The sequence below is a fragment of the Mixophyes fleayi genome, chromosome 5 (assembly GCF_038048845.1).
Source record: "Mixophyes fleayi isolate aMixFle1 chromosome 5, aMixFle1.hap1, whole genome shotgun sequence".
Classification (NCBI taxonomy): domain Eukaryota; kingdom Metazoa; phylum Chordata; class Amphibia; order Anura; family Limnodynastidae; genus Mixophyes; species Mixophyes fleayi.
In genome coordinates, this window is record NC_134406.1 from 822,196 (window position 1) to 843,466 (window position 21,271).

Genomic DNA, 21,271 nt, shown 5'->3' on the forward strand with positions numbered 1-21,271 from the left:
TGTATTTCACTGGGTTCACCATCTCCAATTGTGTTATAGGAGTGTTCTGGGTGACAGCGATCTCCTCATCTTCATCTTCCAAAGCTTTGTATGCAGGGGAACGTGACACACCCATTTGTTTTCTGAGGTCTCTTAGCTGTTTTTTAAACTTGACATATTTATCGTCCTGCCTCAGGACCTTCTCTGTATTATTCTTCTGTAGCGCAGTGTATCTCTCGTGTACAAGCTCTCTTAAATCTGGGATCTCATCTGGTGGGTCAAGTTTTAACTTAAGTACGGTCTCCTCAATTGCGTTTATATATTGGTTTAAATCTCTGTTCAATGCAGCGTATTCCAACGTGACCGATTCCATGCTGCCCACATGTTCCGTGTTACAGTCTGTCTGAAGCAGATCTAATGCCTCTCCAGTTGTAATATCCATTCCTGTGTCTACATAAGTTTGCAGTTCTTCAGGGAAGAGAGGGAGGTATCCAGAGAGGAGAAGGAGATTAAAGATGCAGCACGAGCAGACATGGTTTAATAATGTAGAGTTCATGAACAGCACTGTTGGGTTTAAGGCAACTAAGCTATTGGTAGCTTGTTTTGTGGGGGCCCAAACAAACCAAGAAGTTCAGCCACAAAAGTGGCTCTCCTTGTCGCTGGCGTGCTTGCTTTGTGAAACTTAACATGTCCTTTACAATATCTTACATAACGGTGGGTGGGAGAGCCCAAGGACAATTCCATCTTGCACCACTTTTCTTTTCTGCCACTGCTGTGTGGCAATGTTTCCTAGATGTGCTATGATCTTCCGTGCGTTTGTATCATTGCTCCAGTCAGGTCGCTGTAGTCTTTGTCCGAAAGTGAATTAAAATAATATTGTGACTTGTGAGGTGGTCAAAATTGACTGGAATTATTGTTATTGAAGTTAATAATAAAGTAGGAACAAAAAAAAAAAGAAAAATCATGTAATTTTAGCTATTTTTCTAAAAAATACAGATCCAAAACCAAAAACATTTCTGCTGTAATAATACATAGAAATGTGGGTGGTGAGATTATACAGACTTTACCACTTACCTCTATCACCATAAACAGTTAGATGAGGTTGGTGATTCATCCACTACCTTATTATGCAGAATATTTTGGTCTCTTTCAATATATATATATTTTTAACGTGATGAAAGCACTTACTGATTGACAGTAGAACTTTATGCTCCATAAAAACCAAAGTGAATTGTTTCTCTTCAGTAAGTTCACATATGTGTGTTCAGGTCTAGAAGTGAAAACTGGATTATATTCTGGAACATAATGCTTCATTGGATGATTTCTTAGAGATATTCATGATTCAGGGTCCTACTATTCTCTGTATTTTTTAAGATTTGGTTTTCTCTGTGTTTCAGTGGCTGCACAAGTCCTCAAGAGGCCGCATTCTCTGGAGAAATGTGAGTTAGTCGTCTCTCCATTCTACCCTGACCTGCTGGGATCTCCTATTACAGAAGACAGTGGACCTCTGGAAGAAGAGCACAGAGAGGCTGACGGCATTGAGAATGTCGAGAAAAGTGTTGCACAATTACCTGGTCATCCAGTATCCAACAATAAAGAGCAGAGTAGCATAAAACTGGAGGAGAAGATAAGGGTCCAGTCTGGAAATGAGTGTGATATGCAGGAAGGGAAACAGAACGACTTCCAAGAGGGACTTCAGAGTGTGGCTGAGAAGTATGAGCACTGGGAGGGACAGGAGAATCAGAGGGGACTGCAAACTCTGTCGTCATGCTCAGTGGTAACTGGTCAGTATAAAGAGCCGGACACACTGCAAGTAGTGGAATCTTCACCGGTACATGAAAAAGTGTACATGGCATACTTGCCAGATCCTACTCCCCCAGCGTTGTCCTCAGGGAACGTAGAGGTCATCACTGAGGTGGACTCTTCAATGGCATCAGTGAAAGAAGTTGAAGTTCTGATGGAAACAGCGGAGCTTCGTTTCATTCAGGAATATCATCACGACCTTCTGGCAGGAATGGACCAGGTGACCATTGTACCATTGGATATGGAAGACAAGTTTGGCTTTAGTGTGAGTATCCGTCATCACTACTGTTTTAAGTAATCTGGGCCTAATTTACGAGTGCAATAGGGCACAGGTGCAAGCTCTTTGGTGTCGGTAGTCTTTCATTGGCGCAGGTGTGACTAGAGTTCTGCTGAAGCCCATGAAAAATGTGCCCTTGCTGATTGGATGAGTTGGGAGAGCAAGGAAATGTCTTGTGAAATATGAAAGCTCAGAGTGACATAATTGAATTGAGATAAAGGGGTGGAGGGGGCACATTTTCATAAGGTTTCCCTGAAGTGCTGAGGGGTGCACGGTCATTTCCACTCTGCAGAAAGAATTGGGTCTCATCCTAAACTTATAATGGGAGGCAATTTACACCTTACATATGTCCCGTTGCTCTCAGGACACGTGTAATACAGACAGTCCCGGTGTCCCCTCACTTTCAGGACACGTGTAATACAGACAGTCCCGGTGTCCCCTCACTCTCAGGACACGTGTGATACAGACAGTCCCGATGTCCCCTCACTCTCAGGACACGTGTAATACAGACAGTCCCGGTGTCCCCTCACTCTCAGGACACGTGTAATACAGACAGTCCCGGTGTCCCCTCACTCTCAGGACACGTGTGATACAGACAGTCCCGATGTCCCATCACTCTCAGGACACGTGTAATACAGACAGTCCCGATGTCCCCTCACTCTCAGGACACATGTAATGCAGACAGTCCCGGTGTTCCTTCGCTCTCAGGACACGTGTGAGGACAACGGGATTGGAACCAAAGCTCACTAGATACCCTGTCCCTTAGGTTCACAGGTCACACAGGAGACAGGAAAGAGATAATAATCCCTTAATTAGTTAAACAAAGTGCACACACTTAGTAAAATACAACAGTCCTTCCCAAGGAGAAACTTGTTCCCCCACCAAATATAATAAGTGTCAGAAAATTGCCAGTGCAAGTAAAAACTCCCCAACCAAGTCCCCAGCAGATTACCTCCCAGCAGAGAGTCCTAGCAGGCCCAAACTCCTGGTAATAAAATCCACAGCTGACAATCCAAGTGGGCCAGGGGTTCTGATCCGTAAAGGGGGGGTCTGTGTATCTTGCCTATCCCAGCCACTCGGCTATCTTTCCACCAGCTTGGTGGGACCCTGGGTAGTAATCTCCCCACCAATTCCCTATAATCTGCTAGTGTCATCCGATGGAGTGGTGACAGAATCAGTCCTAGAGGTACACTGTCTGTTCTGTCTCAAGAAGCTCCTGCTTCAAGCATTCCTTTCTGGCGCTGAGAGAATATGGTTACTCTCAATCAGTCCAAGTCCTAGCTCTCTCAAGATTCTCCAACAACCCCCACCCAAGACATCTAATTTTTGTCCCTTCTCACAAGACACCCGATCCTGGCCACCTCCCTGGGTCAATCCCTTGCTCATCGTCCTCTTCTGATTGGTGGTGTGAAGAGATTGGGTGGTAACAGGGGTGTAGTAGAGCATGACATCAGTGGTCTCCCACCTGCGGTGATGGTGCCATTCAGACTGTGTTGAAGAGTTGTTGGAACAATAGTTAGCAAACAGTAAGAGACCACCACCTGATTTTAGCTAGAGTCCTGTCCCTCCTGTTTTTAACCCCTTCCACTCTTTTTTTTTTTTTTATGTCACAGGGTCCACAGCTGTTTCACACTTCCTGTGAGCTGCGTCCCCCCTCTCTCTCCGGACACCACAGCTATAACAGACCTGGCCACCGGGCAGCATTTAATAACAGAGTGAGCCACGGTTGTTCAGTTGGCCCAGTGAGGACAGACCGGGTTGGCATGATATTCCCAATATAAGGCCCGAGTCTGTCACAACATGTAATACAGACAGTTCCCCGATGTATCCTCACTCTCAGGACACATGTAATACAGACAGTCCCCCGATGTCCCCTCACTCTCAGGACACCTAATACAGACCGTGCCAGTGCAAGTAAAAACTCCCCAACCAAGTCCCCAGCAGATTACCTCCCAGCAGAGAGTCCTAGCAGGCCCAAACTCCTGGTAATAAAATCCACAGCTGACAATCCAAGTGGGCCAGGGGTTCTGATCCGTAAAGGGGGGGTCTGTGTATCTTGCCTATCCCAGCCACTCGGCTATCTTTCCACCAGCTTGGTGGGACCCTGGGTAGTAATCTCCCCACCAATTCCCTATAATCTGCTAGTGTCATCCGATGGAGTGGTGACAGAATCAGTCCTAGAGGTACACTGTCTGTTCTGTCTCAAGAAGCTCCTGCTTCAAGCATTCCTTTCTGGCGCTGAGAGAATATGGTTACTCTCAATCAGTCCAAGTCCTAGCTCTCTCAAGATTCTCCAACAACCCCCACCCAAGACATCTAATTTTTGTCCCTTCTCACAAGACACCCGATCCTGGCCACCTCCCTGGGTCAATCCCTTGCTCATCGTCCTCTTCTGATTGGTGGTGTGAAGAGATTGGGTGGTAACAGGGGTGTAGTAGAGCATGACATCAGTGGTCTCCCACCTGCGGTGATGGTGCCATTCAGACTGTGTTGAAGAGTTGTTGGAACAATAGTTAGCAAACAGTAAGAGACCACCACCTGATTTTAGCTAGAGTCCTGTCCCTCCTGTTTTTAACCCCTTCCACTCTTTTTTTTTTTTTTATGTCACAGGGTCCACAGCTGTTTCACACTTCCTGTGAGCTGCGTCCCCCCTCTCTCTCCGGACACCACAGCTATAACAGACCTGGCCACCGGGCAGCATTTAATAACAGAGTGAGCCACGGTTGTTCAGTTGGCCCAGTGAGGACAGACCGGGTTGGCATGATATTCCCAATATAAGGCCCGAGTCTGTCACAACATGTAATACAGACAGTTCCCCGATGTATCCTCACTCTCAGGACACATGTAATACAGACAGTCCCCCGATGTCCCCTCACTCTCAGGACACCTAATACAGACCGTCTCAGTGTCTCCTCACTCTCAAGACACTTGTAATACAGACAGTCCCGATGTCCTCTCACTAAACTACGCAATACTCCAGGAAGAAAACAGAAATGTTGGTTTAATGAAAGTGGTAATAGTAACATGGTAGGAAGGGGTCTCTTACACCTCCGTATCTCTTATACCTGTGATATCCCTTATACCCCTCCTCTGTCTCCTACAGCTCCCATTGTCTCTTACACCTCCGTATCTCTTATACCTCTGATGTCCCTTATACCCCTCCTCTGTCTCCTACACCTCCCATTGTCTCTTACACCTTCGTATCTCTTATACCTCTGATGTCCCTTATACCCCTCCTCTGTCTCCTACACCTCCCATTGTCTCGTACACCCCGTTTTCTCATATAAACTGGATATCTCTCACAGTCTCTCCTTCATCCTATATATAGGTAACGGGTGATGCAGTTTCCTGTAAAACAGCTGTGGAACTTCTCCAGCACATCGAGTCCTCTCTGTCCTCTCGCACTGTCACATTAGAGTACCCGGGTGTGTCACTTTTTCTCTTGGAAGAGGATGGGCAGCGGGCGCTGTCTGAGACTGAACATCAGCATCACTGCATCATCGACACGTCTCAGCTCAGCTGGAAGGCGCTGGACTGTAATGTAAGAACCCCCACCCCTGGTGTCCGCCTCCACTCATGAGGAACTCACCCTGAACCGGGTCACTGCCTCTGCAGGTGACACCCTTGTTGTGAATGGAGGCGGGTGTTTAATTGTTTGGAGCTAAGTAAGAAGATCTCCTCCTTATTGAAAGTCTTTTTGGAAACTCTATGGAGATTCAATTCAAAGTGATCACAGTAATGTCCAGCTGCGCACATTGCCGACTCTTATGGTAACAAATCTCCGCTCTATGGGGTGTGAGCTAAAATGAGTGGTTTAACATCGTCACAAAGTGAGGTACTCCGGGGCACATCGCTTTGAATTAAATCCCTCCTATAAGTCAAGTACAGTTAAACAGTTTACCATGCTGTTATCCCAACCTTTTTACAAAACTTTCATGTATCGGCGCTGCGGATACCTTGTGGCGCCTAACAAATAAATGGTAATAATAATATTGTTGCCATTCAGGAGGTATTATGGTGCTAAAATGCTATTTAATCCTAGATATGACTTCCTGGCTGTCGGGATGTCCTGCGGTTCTTTTTCTGTCTGTCACTTTGTTGTGTGATCTTCTTCTTACAGTTTGTGGATCCCTGGAACTTCGTCCATCATGGTCTCCAAACAGAAAGCTCTTCTGTCCAGACCACAATGACTGAGGAGGTGTCGGAGCCAGAAGACCCGATGCTCGCAGCAGAGATAGGTATGTTACATGTCAACTTATAACATTGTCTACATGGAGTGATTATGTATATAGGTATTAGTTAATATATAACCACAGAAATATGGCAGCCATACACAGAGGGAACCTGCTCCGCTCACATTTGTGCGCAGGAATGGGAGGATAAGACAACGCCTGTTAGGGGATAGTCAAGTGGGAGGGGTCACCAAAGGGTGACCACACCCCCTTTATAATCATTGGAAGAGACAAAAGCATCAATATCTAAATACAAAGTGTCTGCGTACATATATGTGTGTGTGTATATGTATTCCACTGACAGCATCAGCCTTGGTGCTATTTCTTTTGCTGCTTTTTTTCACAAAATAAGAAGCGCTAGATTATTATACTGTGAAGTGCTGGTTACCTGGTTGGAGTGTTTTGTAATAATTTCTACCGATTCAATTGTTTCATTACAGTTGTATGTGTGTGCAGTTCCTAGGACTCCTAATATCGCACTGCGGATAGAATGTTTTTGACACAAATTTCACTGATCTGACACGGCATATAGGCCGTGGAGCTTGCACTCTACACCTCAATAACAGCGTCAGTCAAAGCCACAAACACTGCTGCAATGTTTTTCAGATTAAGTGTCACCAGGGCCCTATATGTGAGGAGTTTATACATTTTTTTATTTTTCAATAATATCACAGTTAATAACAAAACAGCAAACTATAGCGCACAGCAAATCTAAGATATGAAATAAATAATGATCCTGGAGTAGATATATTAATCCTTAATGTCCAAGCAATTATTGTCTATAAAAATCTATATAGACTAAATACTTGGACATTAAGGATTGACATATCTACTCAAGGATCATTATTTATTTCATATCTTAGATTTGCTGTGCGCTATAGTTTGTTGTTTGTTTTTATCTTTAGGAGGTTGGGATCCTCCACTATTAGACACACGCATATCTTTCAATCAGCCACGGGACTGGTGAGCTGTTTTCAGTCTTTAATTGGCAGTTCTTAATATGACAGTTAATGAATCCCCTTTAAAGAAGTCCATCCTCAGCAGCTAATTAGCATAAATGTTTTCACTGGCCAGAATTTATGTTCGTGTAACCGATAGAACTGGACAGGAGGCACTTTTATTATAATGGAGGCACACAATTCAGAACAGCGATCAAAAATAGCAGTTACTATCTCAAGTATAACACAGTGTGTTACCAGGGCTGTTGTCACTGTGCTTTAATCTGATCTTGCAGGAGAAAAGTCAGGAATGATGCTGTTCCTTTGCTCGCATATTCAGGCTATTATAGGATACTACAGATATCAGGTTACTATGAGAGTGGGCATTGGTGATTAAATCTGTATTTCAGTTGTAACTGTGGTCATATGCTGCAGATATGTACTGAAAGGATGGGTGAGGTACACCACTTGTAAAGCAAATGTCTTTGTAAATCTGGCTCGCAGCTCTTAGAATGTAGGATATACTGTGTAGTGATTGAGAATACACAGTCAGTTGGATTACACAGACCTGTTTCCTGTTGTGTTGTTTTCGCAACAATCTCTGTCATAAAACCCTGGAACTGTCCAGCAGTCTTACAGACTGGACTTTTTTTGGGCCCAAGAGTCTCTCCTATATCATGCTGTGAGACACTCCTGTTCCACTAGGTCCTAGTGTCCTGCAGTTTCTGGGTATCACACATCTAACCTGCTGGACGTTCACCAAACTGGTAAAAAGTACAGCCAACCCACCATACAACTCGACTGATGCCTAACTTTGTGAAGATCAGTGTGCAGACCTTCCTAGTCTCCTGCAAAAGATAAAAAATCAGCTTCACCCATGCTGAAAAATCAAAGGCTGTGAAACTAGCACTTTCGGACATTACAGATGCCATAATAATGGTGACGAATCTCAGGAGGAAGGGATGGAGGTAGGAGCAGGATTAGGACGTTGGTGTGGGGGAGGAAGTGATATGGGGGAGAGAAGAAGTGGGGTGGAGAGTTGGATCTTGGGAAAAATGGATTCTGGTGGGGGCTGAAATAAGGTGGATGTGGTAGAACTCACAAATTCCAGAGAGAGGACATTGGAAGTGTTAGAAAGTGGTAGGGGCCGAAAGGAAAATGTGGTTGTTCCGATACTGGTATGCTAACTCTAAGATCTACAGAACTAGCTTGCAGAGGTCTTCACCTATAGCACCCCCGGTCCTTATAGTGCGTGAGTTGCTCACCAATACTTGGGTGCCCCCAGGTTTTCAGCTCTAGGTAGTGCAGGCTTAACTTGACAAGTATCATGTGGGGAGGACTTGACACAGGAAGGCCGAAGGAGAACATGCACAAGTGTCAAAGAAAAGTCCAGAAAGAATATCAATTCAAAGTCAGGGCAGGCTGAGTTCTTGTAAGCTTAAAAGTACAATCCAAAGGTCGTAGAAGCAGAGTTAAAGCAAAGTCAAAACATGCAATCCAAAGGTTGGGGCAGGCAGAGTATGAGCAAAATCCAAGCTGACGTCAAAATCCAAATGATCCAATCAGAGAACGATAGAGATACACAAACACTAGCAGAGATAAACTACAACCATCACAAGAAGCCTTTTAAAGAAGAGGTATCCAATAGCAGCAGCCTAATTGAATGATTAACAGCAGTGTCTAAGATGCAGTGATAGAACATATTACACAGCTGATTCCTAGCCTTGCTGCACTCAAGGAAGAAACTACCTAATCACCGAGGTAACAATTAGAAACCACATCAGTGACTGAGGCACATAGCAGCCGCATGGACTGATGACACATTTCTGCGTCTCTGCCAGATTCTTCTAACAGTGGTAGGGTCCCCTACAGAAGATAGTGATGAAGAACTTAAAATTTCAGATAGGTGGTGTTCTAAATGTCCTGTAGACTTCATGATATGCCCAAAAAGAGTGAGTGTTTGTTCCTGTTGCTAGAAGGTTTTGCAATGGGGGCCTATCATGGAGTGGCGTCAGCGGACTGCGCAGACTATGACATGGTAAAAAGTCCCTCCTTAAGCACTATATTATTACCTCAGAAACCTATCGACAAAAGTTTCGGGACTTGGCTAAAAGCCCTCACATCAGCCATGAGGAATTTGCCAACCAGCTGCGGCAGTTGGCAATGATACAGATAAATGGATCTGGCACCAAATCCTGGGAAGAATTAGTGGACTTAATTTCTAGAGAACAGCTTCACCGCCGGTGCACTCCGGAGGTGAAGGAATGTATGTTGGACAGTAGTCCATGGAAGCCGTGCCCAAGTTAGCAGATAAGTATGTGGCCACTCTGGCAGTAGCGCCAGTCTAGCAGCCAGCCCCAAAGGACTGTACGAACAGGGGAACACCCCTCTTCTTCTGTTCATTACACTCTAAAGCAAGTAACTACAAAGCCGGGTGCTTCTAGCCAGCCCCTGCTCTGACCTGTCCCTTGAAGTTATCAGAGGCCACTGGGGTCCCTGCTGGAGAGAAAGTGTTACGGCTGCAGTAAAATCGCCCACCTGAGGATGGGCTGTCCCACAGACCAAGCACACCAGTCTCATGCCCCTAATCTGAGTCGTGGGGCCCAGTTGACTTGTTTAACTGGCGAACAAGAGCCCAAAGAGACTGTTTCCACACAAGCCAATCCAGAGGAGCGTTTCGGTAAGGAAAGTGACTCAGCAGAGAGAGTCACTTGTTTGACCAAAAGACCCCCCAAAAACATGTGGAGGAACCTGCAGCCAGTCCAAGTGGGACCTCTGCAGGGAGAACTCACGGGCCTCCATCGTTGTAATGTGCCCCCATCTTATTAATCCTGCCACAGTATTGCAGGGTTGCACTGCCAAAAGTTACGGTGGCAGATGGACTGCAAAGGAAGTGCCTGTAGCATGGGTCTATCTAGACTGGGGTGATGGCCAGAAGTTGCAAGATGTTGCGGTTATGGAGGGCCTTCGCACTGATGAGATGCTGGGCAACGATGTTGAGGGTGGAATTGTGACCTTCTCTCCAGTACCTGGAGCCAAGCTGCTAGGCTACAGTCTTCAGGTTCTACGTCTGCATAACCCAGCCCAGAGAAAAAGACCACAGCTGCTAGACACCTGCCATTACCAGCAACCACAGTAACATCCAGCCAAGAGGTAAAGACTCAAGCTGCTAAATCTTCAGCAACCAGCTAGCTCTCTGGAAAGACTATGTCCCCTAGCAACACAGAGGCTGTCGTCTCTAATCTTGGGGTGCGCAGTAATGCTCCTGCCCCTAGCAGTATGCCATCCCTGGCTGTGAGTTAACCTGACCACAGTAATCTCCCTTTGCCTGAACCTAGTAAACCCAACATGGTCTGTTGGGGGAAGAAGGACAAAGGGATATTCGTCCACACGGTTTATCTGGTTTTCTCTCACCGTCACAGACTGTTACTGCCACTCCTAATGGTGTCACCTTTCCACCAGACACTTGTCTACTGCGAATGCCAACTGCACAATAGTTGAGAATTCGACTGCCGCCACTAGGCTCCTTCAACAGCACCTACAACTGCTTACTTCTAAGTAGTTAGTATAGCTGCTGCAGCGCATCTTTGCTGTGGACTGGCTGGTATCTCCTGACCACTTACTATGGATCAGGACTGCTGGGTAGCGGGCAGAGCGTAGACACAGATGCTGGGTTCAACACAGGAAAGCCAGGGAACGGATTCGAGTGTAAACTTTTATCTATTGGTCACAGGATACAGCAGGTAATAGGCCTCAGGAAGAATCTTCAAGCAGTGATGTTTTGTTACTCAAACTCACTAGTTGGAGGTAGTCGTGATCATCCTGAAGTACAGATAGAATAATAAATTTCAGGGTAAAACAGGGCTCTTTTTATACAGTTTTGGACACATAACCTGGCAGGAGGTAATCCAGTCTCCTGCCCCTTTAACCAATCCAGGCTGAGTCATGCAGCCTGGACATGAATCAGTCTGGAGGGGTTAACACCTTTTTACATAGTTGGTAGTGGCAGGGGGAAGGTGTACCTTCCTCTGTCCGCAGCTTCCAGGGGTAGGGGGGCTCAGCCTCCTCTCCTCTCCTGGTGGCAGAGAGTCTACAGAGGGAGATTTGTCTTTAATTCTCCCACCTACAACCACATCCAGGGATTGTGCATCTCCACCCTGACCGAACATATTACCAGTGGCAAGGCAGACAGATCCCGGGACAGCTTGGAGCTATCTGAGCCCCAGTATGCGGCTTAGCCTGCTGGGTCCCCCAGGGGACGTTGCATCTACTGGATTAATTTGAATCCAGGAGGCAGTTCTGAAAACCCCTCAGTGACTGCTGGGGTTGAAGTCTCCAGAGCTGCTCCAGGGAAGGGAAGTACATTTTCTTTTATAAATATGCATTTAGTTTACAACACAGTTTACACATTTTTGCAGTTAACCCTTTCAGCGCTACAATCGGCATTTACTCTCCCACAAAATCCTTTGTAAAACATCCTTCCCTTTGCATCTACCTGTGCAGAATTTGATATCCAGTCACTGGCTGGACTCTGGGGGTCTCCCTGGGTGGTTGGAACCTGGTACTTGCTATTCCGGTCGTCAGAGAGCTGAGGCTGCGGGGGGTGCTGCTGTACCGAGCTCCTATTGAGACCAAGAGCTGCGTGCTCTCTCTCACTAGACAAACCGTCTAGGCAGTGGATTCCCTCCCCCCCCCCTCGCTCGGGTGACGAGGAGCGCTGGATTTGGATAATCCAGGTGCCGCCATTGAACTCCCTCAGGAGGTAGGGCGGGAAGCTGCCATTTTAGAGCTCAGGGTGTTGTGGCTGGGAGTGTGAGCCCCCCCCCCTCTTGTGGTTCCGATTCTCCCGACACTGATGGCAGACACCTCCGCAACTGCATGCATGTGCGGGCTGAAGCCCTGAGGGGAGAGCACACCTCCAAGTGGAGATCTAAATGGTGCGGCTGTCTCACAAGCTCTGGGAGCCTCTATCATCTGCTATAACCTTGGGCACTGGTGATAGGGTCTGAGTACCGGCAATTTAATTACTTTCATTGAGCTACACTGTATGGCACTGAACAAGGTGCGGAATGGTGGCTGATTGAATACACGTGAGTGCATCCTTGGCAGTGCCTGTGCAAGTTGGAGAGGCAGAGTACCATATTTCCTCACTAGAAGATGTAACAGCTCCTATGAGGGGAGAAATTTCGGATTTAGCCACTCAAGTCAACCTGTGCAAACAAAAAATGTCCGATATGGAGGGCCGGCTCCGCAGGAATAATATCCGTTTGTGGGCCTTCCAGAATGTGCGGATGGTCCTCTGGGATGCCTTTAAAGTGTTCCTCCGTGGCATGCTGGTAAATCGGGTTGAGAGACAAAAGAGGTCCTCCAGGGCAGAGGAATCAATACTAGATCAGGCCTGCCGGGATCTGGAGCAGGTATATTTGTTAACAATGCTCCCCACGGATTGGCTGACATGGTTACATGCGCAGAAGAATTGGGTGGACTATTTACTGGACAAATCCGCACGTAGGCTCCTCTTCTCTAAACACACTATGTATGCACAAGGGGAAAAGAGTGGAAGTCTCATGGCGTATTTGGCTAGAATGGAATTGCAAACCCAAATTATAACTGTCATTTCTAACTGGAGAGAGACTACTCAATTTGAGACTGAGAAAATTGCCATAGTTTTCTGAGCCTACTATGAGGATTTGTACACCTCCAGGGTGGACTATTCCATACCTCATTTGGATGATTTTTTGTCTCAGGTGCGTCTACCCAGGCTCTCGCTGGAGGCTGTGGATTCCCTTGACGTCCCCATTACTGTAGAGGAAATTGAGGCGGCCATAGCATCCTCTCCGTGTAACAAGGCCCCGGTCGGTGGATGGACTGCCCATGGAGCTGTCCAAAAAATTGGTACCTTCTTTGTCCCTACATTATTGGAACAGTATAACACATTTTATGAGGTAGCCGCTTTGCCATCATCCTTGTCTGAGGCAGTAATAGTGGTCATCCCCAAGCCGGGTAAGACCCCTTGCTGCCTGAATTCTATAGGCCCATCTCCCTTCTGACAACGGACGTAAAAATGTTAAGAAAAATACTCCCTATGAGATTTAACACAGTTATTGACCAGCTGATCCCTCCAGACCAGACGAAGTTTATGCTGGGAAAGTCTACAGCCATCAACCTTCGCCACCTTTATACCCACCTACAAATGCCTGGCGGTCACAGGAATGGGCCAGTGGTAGTATCCCTTGATGCAGCTAAAGCATTTGACCCTGTAGAATGGGAGTACTCTCTGACAAATTACCACCCCATCTCTCAGCTCCCATGCCCCTCCAAGCTACTCGAGAGAATTGCCTACACTCGCCTCACACACTTTCTTGCAGCAAACAACTTATTGGATCCTCTTCAGTCAGGCTTTTGCTCTCAACACTCCACAGAGACTGCGCTGACTAAGGTTGTCAATGATTTGATCACAGCAAAAAGTAAAAACCATTACTCTCTTTTAATTCTCCTGGATCTCTCTGCTGCATTTGACACTGTTGACCACTCTCTCCTCATACAAACGCTACAATCCCTAGGTCTTGAAGGCACTGTTCTATCCTGGTTCTCATCCTACCTATCTAATCGCTCTTTCAGTGTTAATTTCTCTGGATCCATCTCTGCTCCACTTCCTTTATCAGTTGGAGACCACAAGGCTCAGTCCTAGGTCCTCTGCTATTCTCTATCTACACCACTTCTCTTGGAAAACTAATAAGCTTGTTTGGATTTCAGTATCATCGCTATGCGGATGATACACAAATCTATCTAGCCTCTCCTGATCTTTCACCATCTGTGTTGTCTCACGTTACTGACTGTCTTTCTGCCATTTCATCTTGGATGTCCTCTCGCCAACTCAAACTCGATCTTTCAAAAACTGAATTAATAATATTCCCACCCAAAAACAGAAGCTTCCTGCCTGACATTTCTATTTCTGTTGATAACATGACCATAAATCCCACCCCGCAAGCTCGTCGCCTAGGTGTAATCCTTGACTCACAACTATCATTTATTCCCCACATCAACTGTATATCTAAATCATGTTACATACATCTAAAGAACATTTACAAAATACGCACATATCTCACACAAGACACCGCAAAAACCTTAATTCATGCACTCATCATCTCCCGCATGGACTATTGCAATTCCCTCCTTACTGGTCTTCCCAAAGTCAGACTTGAACTCCTACAATCTGTTTTGCATGCAGCGGACAGATTGATTTTCCTTGTAAACCGTTCTTCCTCTGCTGAGCCACTTGTCTGTATTTCATCGAATCCAATATAAAATTCTTCTACTAACATACAAGGCCGTCAACAAAATTGCACCGACATACATTTCCTTACTTGTCTCAAATATCTCCCAACTCAACACCTCCGTTCTGCACAAGATCTCCATCTCTCTTCCACTCTCATCACATCCTGCCATTCTCGGTTACAGGACTTTTTTCGGGCTGCACCCACTTTGTGGAATTACCTCCCTCGCACAGTAAGACTTTCCTCTAGTCTTCAAACCTTCAAGCGTTCTCTGAAAACCCACCTCTTCAGACAAGCTTATGGTATACCTCAACCACCATCTTAATAGGTTACCCTCTACACAGCTAACACAAGACAACAACCCTCTGACCAACATTGCCACACACACAACCCACTCAATACTTTTACCTTCGCATTCTAGCTGGTCTATTGTGCAATATGATGTAGCACATGCCCTTGTGTATTATTATTATTATTATTGTTTATTTGTTAGGCGCCACAAGGTATCCGCAGCGCCGTACATGGTATAAACAGTAGACTATACAGGGTAAAACAATACAGAACAATAAACACAAAGTACCAGAACTTCAGAAACTCCAGGCAGGCAAATACTGTAAAGACAGAGCGGAAGAACAGGTGTGGAGACAGGAGGGGAGAGGGGCCCTGCTCATACGAGCTTACATCCTAAGGGAGGGAGACAAAATCAGGCACAAGAGGGAGCCAGTGAAGCAAAGGGGAGAGTAAAAAGGAGCCCGGGAGAAACAGAAGAGGTGAGAGGTTAAGTGGATGGTTGGTAGGCCTTAAGGAACAGGTGAGTTTTAAGTGCCCGCTTGAAGGAGCACAGATTGGGTGAGAGAAGGATGGAGCGAAGGAGATCGTTCCAGTGAAGGGGGGTAGCTCGGGCGAAGTCTTGTATTCTAGAGTGGGAAGAGGTAATCAGAGTGGAGGAGAGGCGATGATCATTGGCTGAGCGCAGGGAGCGGGCGGGAGTGTGAATGGAGAGGAGGTTAGAGATATAAGGGGCAGTAGACTGGGAGAGAGCCTTGTAAGTGGTGGTGAGGAGTTTGAAAAGTATTCTGTAGGGGAAGGGGAGCCAGTGTAAGGCAAGACAGAGAGGGGAGGCAGAGGAGGAGCGGCGTGAGAGGAATATGAGTCTCGCAGCCGCATTAAGTATAGAGCAGAGGGGGGCGAGGTGGGAGCAGGGGAGGCCAGTAAGGAGGAGGTTTCAGTAGTTGAGGCGGGAGATGATGAGAGCATGGATGACAGTTTTGGTGGCATCTTGAGAGAGGAAAGGACGGATGCGGGCAGTGTTACGGAGTTGGAAGCGACAGGCTTGGGCAAGGGATTGAATGTGGGGGGCAAAAGAGAGAGAGGAGTCAAGAGTGACTCCTAGTCAGCGGAGTTGGGTGACAGAGGAGATAGTGGAGTTGAAGGCCGCGGGGAGGTCGAGGAGGATGAGTATGGAGTAGTGATCCTTGGATTTGGCTGATAGGAGATCATTAGTAACTTTAGCCAGGGCTGTTTCTGTGGAGTGGAGGGGGCGGTAGCCGGATTGGAGAGGGTCAAGGAGGGAGTTGTCAGAGGTGTCTGGTGAAGCGGCTGCAGACAATCCGCTCAAGTAATTTGGAGGCATAAGGGAGAAGAGAGATAGGGCGGTAGTTAGCAAGAGAGGTGGGGTCAAGATTGGGTTTCTTGAGGATAGGGGAGATAAGAGCGTGTTTGAATGAGGATGGGACAACGCCTGAGGAGAGTGATAGGTTGAAGAGGTAAGAGCAGGCAGTAGGAGAGAGAGAGCGAAGGAGGTGGGAGGGGATGGGATCAAGAGGACAGGTAGAGGGTGGAGAGGAAAGAATAAGGGAGCGAACTTGTTCACCTGAAGTGGGGATGAAGGATGACCACAGCTGGTTAATGGCGGGAGGTGATGTGGTGAGGGGGGCGGGAGAGCAGTGGGAGGAGGAGATGTTCCGTCTGATGGCTTCAATTTTGGAAAAGAAAAAGGAGGCAATGTCAGAAGCAGAGAGGGAGGGTGGAACAGTGGGAGGGGGGGGGAGAGGAGTGAGTTGAATGTGGCAAAGAGGCGGCGGGGATTAGAGGACTAAGTAGAGATAGGGGACTTAAAGAAGGATTGTTTAGCGAGGGACAGGGCAGAGCAGAAAGAGGAGAGGATGAATTTGAAGTGAAGGAAGTCAGCCAGGGAGCGAGATTTCCTCCAGAGGCGTTCAGCTGTGCGAGAGCACTTTTGGAGGGAGCGGGTGAGTTTGGAGTGCCAGAGTTGGGGAATAAGGCGACGACGGCGGATAGAAGAGGCCGGGGCAACTGTGTCCATGGCAGTAGCGAGAGATAGGTTTTAGAGAGAGGACGCCTGATCAGGGCAGGCCAGAGAGAGAAGGGGTGATAGGAGAGTATCCAGAGAGGAGGAGAAGGAGATGGGGTCGATGGCGTCAAGGTTGCGCCTGGTGAGGGTGGCTATAGGCGGGGTGGGAGCAGGGGCAGAGGATAGAGTGAAGGAGAGGAGATGGTGGTCAGAGAGTGGGAAGGGAGAGTTGGAGAAGTCAGAGTGATCACAGAGGTGAGAGAAGACGAGGTCGAGGGAGTGACCAAGACAGTGGGTGGGGGAGGAGGTCCACTGAGTGAGGCCAAGGGAGGAGGAAAGAGTGAGAAGTTTGATGGTGGTGGGGTCAGAACGGTTGTCAATAGGGATGTTAAAGTCACCCAGTATAATGGAGGGCAGGTCAGAGGAAAGATAGTGGGGGAGCCAGGCAGCGAAGTTGTCAAGAAACAGAGAGGTAGGGCCAGGGGGACGGTAGATGACGGAGATGCGGAGGTGGATGGGGGAGAAGAGCCGAATGGAGTGGACTTTAAAGGAGGAGAAGGAGAGGGAAGGTAAAGTGGGTATGACCCGAAAGGTGCAGTTAGGGGATAGGAGGAAGCCCACTCCCCCACCTGGCCGCTCGTCTGGCCTGGTGGAGTGGGTGAAAGAGAGGCCGCCATAGGAGAGAGCGGCAGGGGAGGCAGGATCAGAAGAAGTGAGCCAGGTTTCGGTTAAGGCAAGAAGATTAAGAGAGTTAAAGATGAAGAGGTCATGAATGGAGGACAGTTTGTTACGGAGAGACCTGGAGTTCCAGAGGGCACACGAAAAAGGGAGAGATGGAGAAGGGGAGATATGGATGAGATTGTCAGGGTTGACGGAGCGAGGGGGGGGGGTGAGAGATGGGACTGAGAGATATGGGCCCTTGGTGGGGGCAGGGAGAGGATGGGTATAGGAAAGGAGCGAGGCGGCATGATGAGAGGTAGGGGAGTAAGAGAACGGCCGGAGGAAGCGGGGGAGGTGAGAGGGAGGAGCACAGCCGGGAGGGGGCGGTGGAAGGGATCCGAGGTGGAACAGAGCAAATTAGAAGCAGGGACAAAGCAGTGTAACCAATGTAGACAATGTAAATGGAGAGCAGTGGCAAAGCAATAAAACAATGTAAAGTGGAGGAGAATGAAATCACGATCTAAGCAATGTAGACAATGTACAGTGGGGAACAATAAAATAAAGGTGGAGTAAATAAAATAAATAGATTAAATTAAACAGTTTGGTGGTATGGTGAAATTAATGAAATCACGATCTAAGCAATGAAGACCGTGTGCAGTTTTGTGTATCAAACTCCCATTGTCCCATAGATTGTAAGCTTGTGAGCAGGGTTCTCTTACCTCTCTGTCTGTATGTATTACCCAGTATTGTCTTATTAATGCTTGTTCCCAATTGTAAAGCTCTACGGAATTTGCTGGCGCTATATAAATAAATGTTGATGATGATGATGAGCACTTGTGGGCAGTCATGAACAGATTCGGTGTTGGCCCCAGGTTCTTGTCCTGGGTGAGGCTATTATATTTGGCCCCAGTGGCCATAGTTTGTCTGTCATATGAATGGCCACACCTCTTCCCCATTCGCGCTGGGCAGGGGCACGAGGCAGGGGTGTCCCCTCTCTCCAGCCGTGTTTGCCGTAGCCGTAGAGCCCCTGGCATGTATGATACAGGCACATCCTGGAATCTGTGGACTCATGGCTGGAGACGGGTTAAGCAAGGTTGCGCTTTATGCTGACAATGTTTTTTTTTCTACAAGACAAAGACATCCCTAGCCACTCTGTTGCATCTGGTGGAGGAATTTGGCCTGAAGATAAACTGGTCCAAATCTAGCATTTGCCCCATTGGTGGGGGGGTCCCAGAGAGTGCTGCTGGGTCCCTCCCGTTGCAGTGGACAGTAAAATGTAGGTATCTAGGAATGTGGATCATAAATTTGCACACTGAATATATATCTCTAAACATTGATCCAGTGATCAGTTACCTCCGGGCCAAGATATGTACCTGGACTAGATTGCCCCTGTTGGTGTCGGGTGGGATCAATTTAATCAAAATGGTTTTGCCACTGAAATTCTTGTACCCACTGCACCACTCTCCAGTTTATCTTCCAAGGGGGATCTTCTATCAAATCAATAGATATATGCACTCTCTGGTCTGAAGGAGAAGCAAGCATGGGTTAGGTTGACCTACTTGTGTCGTCCCTGAACATCGGGCGGCTTGGCCCTCCCTGATTTCAGGGCCAACTACTTTGCTGTGCAACTGGCTCATCTTCGTGAATGGATTGGGGACTCCCTGACAGCTGACCTCACGAGTTTCCTTAGAGGATGTGTATACTTTGACAGACCCCCATGCAGGCCCTACTGGGCACAAAAGTTACTAGAATGGTCCCACCACTACTTAAGCAGGCTTTAATCATTCTGAGCATTGTGAGGTGGGCGCTGCACTAGCTCAGTTGAGCGCGAAAAGCTCTAGCGGCTGCGTGCAAAATAGATTGCAAGGGTAAGAGTTTGTTTTGGGGAACACAAGTAAGGTGGGAATTGTAATAGTCAATGTGGGAATTAAGTGCGTTCTAGGTTCCGTGAAGGAGCCTAGTGATGGTAGCAAGATTCTCCTATAATTATTATGCAGTTGGGATTCGCAGTCGGTGAGTGTCTGGTGGCAGTCCCACCTGTAGGACTGGTCAGTTACAGTCGGTTGCTGACGGTAAAAAAGAAACCCAGATAAACTGTGCGGGAAGAGCATCCCTACACCCTCTTCCCCAACAAACCTGGTGGCAAAGTAAGCCCATCCGCTCACACAGGCGTATCTGTGTTCAAGTCTAATTGAGTGACACTTGAGCATGGCCTTACTGCCTACACCTCACTGAGCAACAGCGTTGTCTGAATTGAGAGTCAGTGGCGGGATCGGAGGATTAATATAGAGCCCAGATGATTCTAAAGTGAGCTTGGGAGTGTAGAGAGAGGAAAGCGAGAAACTCTTGTGAGGAATAGTTAATCGAGAGCCTTGTAAATAGACAGATTTCAATTAACTCAACTACCCATCCTGGAATAAGACTGAGAAGAGAGAGACAATAGTCAAGGTGCTGTCAGGAAACGTAATAGACAGTTACGAGGAGATTATTAAGAGAAGCTGCAGAAATAGTAAGTGCATTTACTGGCGTGTTCAGATCCTGAATCTGCTGTGACTAGTTAGTTGTGATAAGAAAGACCTCAACCCTTCAAGAAAGAACATGGTGACCAGCGATCTGGGTCTGATATCTATGTCCAGAGGGAGTTAAGTGCAAAAGAGATTTAAGGAAAGTGTAAGATACTGGGCAATGAAAGGCCAGGAGAGAAAGCTGACACAGTAGACAGTACCCAGGAGAACAGGGACTGCGATTATACCCAAAGTAAGAAGTGTCAGCTCTTGGGTGCCAGCATCAGTGTACTATAGTGAACTAGCTTGTGCAGTGAATTTTGTTGAGAGATGGTCTGGTGCCCATAAGTGTGCTAGGTTTACTATGAATTGTATTGATGTGGTTATAATGTGTTTATGTGCAGAAAGTCTGAGATTATCCACAGATACCCTTAGTAGGACATAGGTGAACTTGCTCTAACACTAAGTGGAAAAGAGGCTTCGCTAGTAATGTTAGATTCTTCAGATTACATGACAGGTCCTTTTTAATGTAATAAATGCAGTTCTAGCAAATGTGTTTTTATCTCATAGCTTTCAGCAGATGCCTCTCCATGAATATTTGGTATCGGGTATCTTTCACATTCAGATCCTAGAGGAATAACTGTGATTTCTATACCAGTAATTGCCAAAATTGAGTGTTTTGTTATCACCGTCCAGACTGGTGGTTGCCTATATCTTTCTTCATATGAGTGAGCATAGATCTACAGCCTGGCTGGTGGCCCCCAGCTTTTCAGCACCCCATTAGCACAGAAACTGGGTCATAACCCATAGCCCCTGATATCGGTCAGTCGATTCCTTTTGTTAGATCCCTCGGGCAAAGTATGGAATACTAATTGCTGGGGGGGGGGGGGGAACTAATGTGGTCACCTCACACCATAAGGAAGGTTAGGTTATACCAACATCTCACCAGTGGTAGTATCCCTAGATGCAGCTAAAGCAGGCTCTAGCAATACAAACCAATCAATTACAGCATTGGTACATTGCCTCTCACTCAGTAACAGGTCTACCATAGAGTCCTAATATCAGTGGCTGCAGAGAATAGATGTATTCTCCATTGTGCTAAATTCTGCAAAGACTTATAGTTCATTATCAGACATTGATTTAAGGCAATCAAAAAAGAGGTTGTATAACACACTAAAGCTTTCACTGTCACTGTGGACACATCCTATACACATGCATATTGCAGCTTAGCATTCTGTCTGGCCACTGGGCCCGTTTCTTCTGAAATGTCCATCTAATCTTCTTTTA

At 46.9% G+C, this 21,271-nt stretch overlaps 1 protein-coding gene across 2 annotated transcripts in view; it reads left to right on the plus strand.

Moving 5' to 3' along the window:
- The window catches only part of PARP10 (poly(ADP-ribose) polymerase family member 10), a 39,084-nt gene that overhangs the window by 11,668 nt on the left and 6,145 nt on the right, over positions 1 to 21,271 (plus strand). For both annotated transcript variants that reach the window (XM_075211494.1, XM_075211495.1), the window contains 3 exons: positions 1,377 to 2,047; positions 5,388 to 5,600; positions 6,180 to 6,297. In XM_075211494.1, the coding sequence (XP_075067595.1) occupies positions 1,377 to 2,047; positions 5,388 to 5,600; positions 6,180 to 6,297 (1,002 nt within the window). The remainder of the gene's footprint in view (positions 1 to 1,376; positions 2,048 to 5,387; positions 5,601 to 6,179; positions 6,298 to 21,271) is intronic.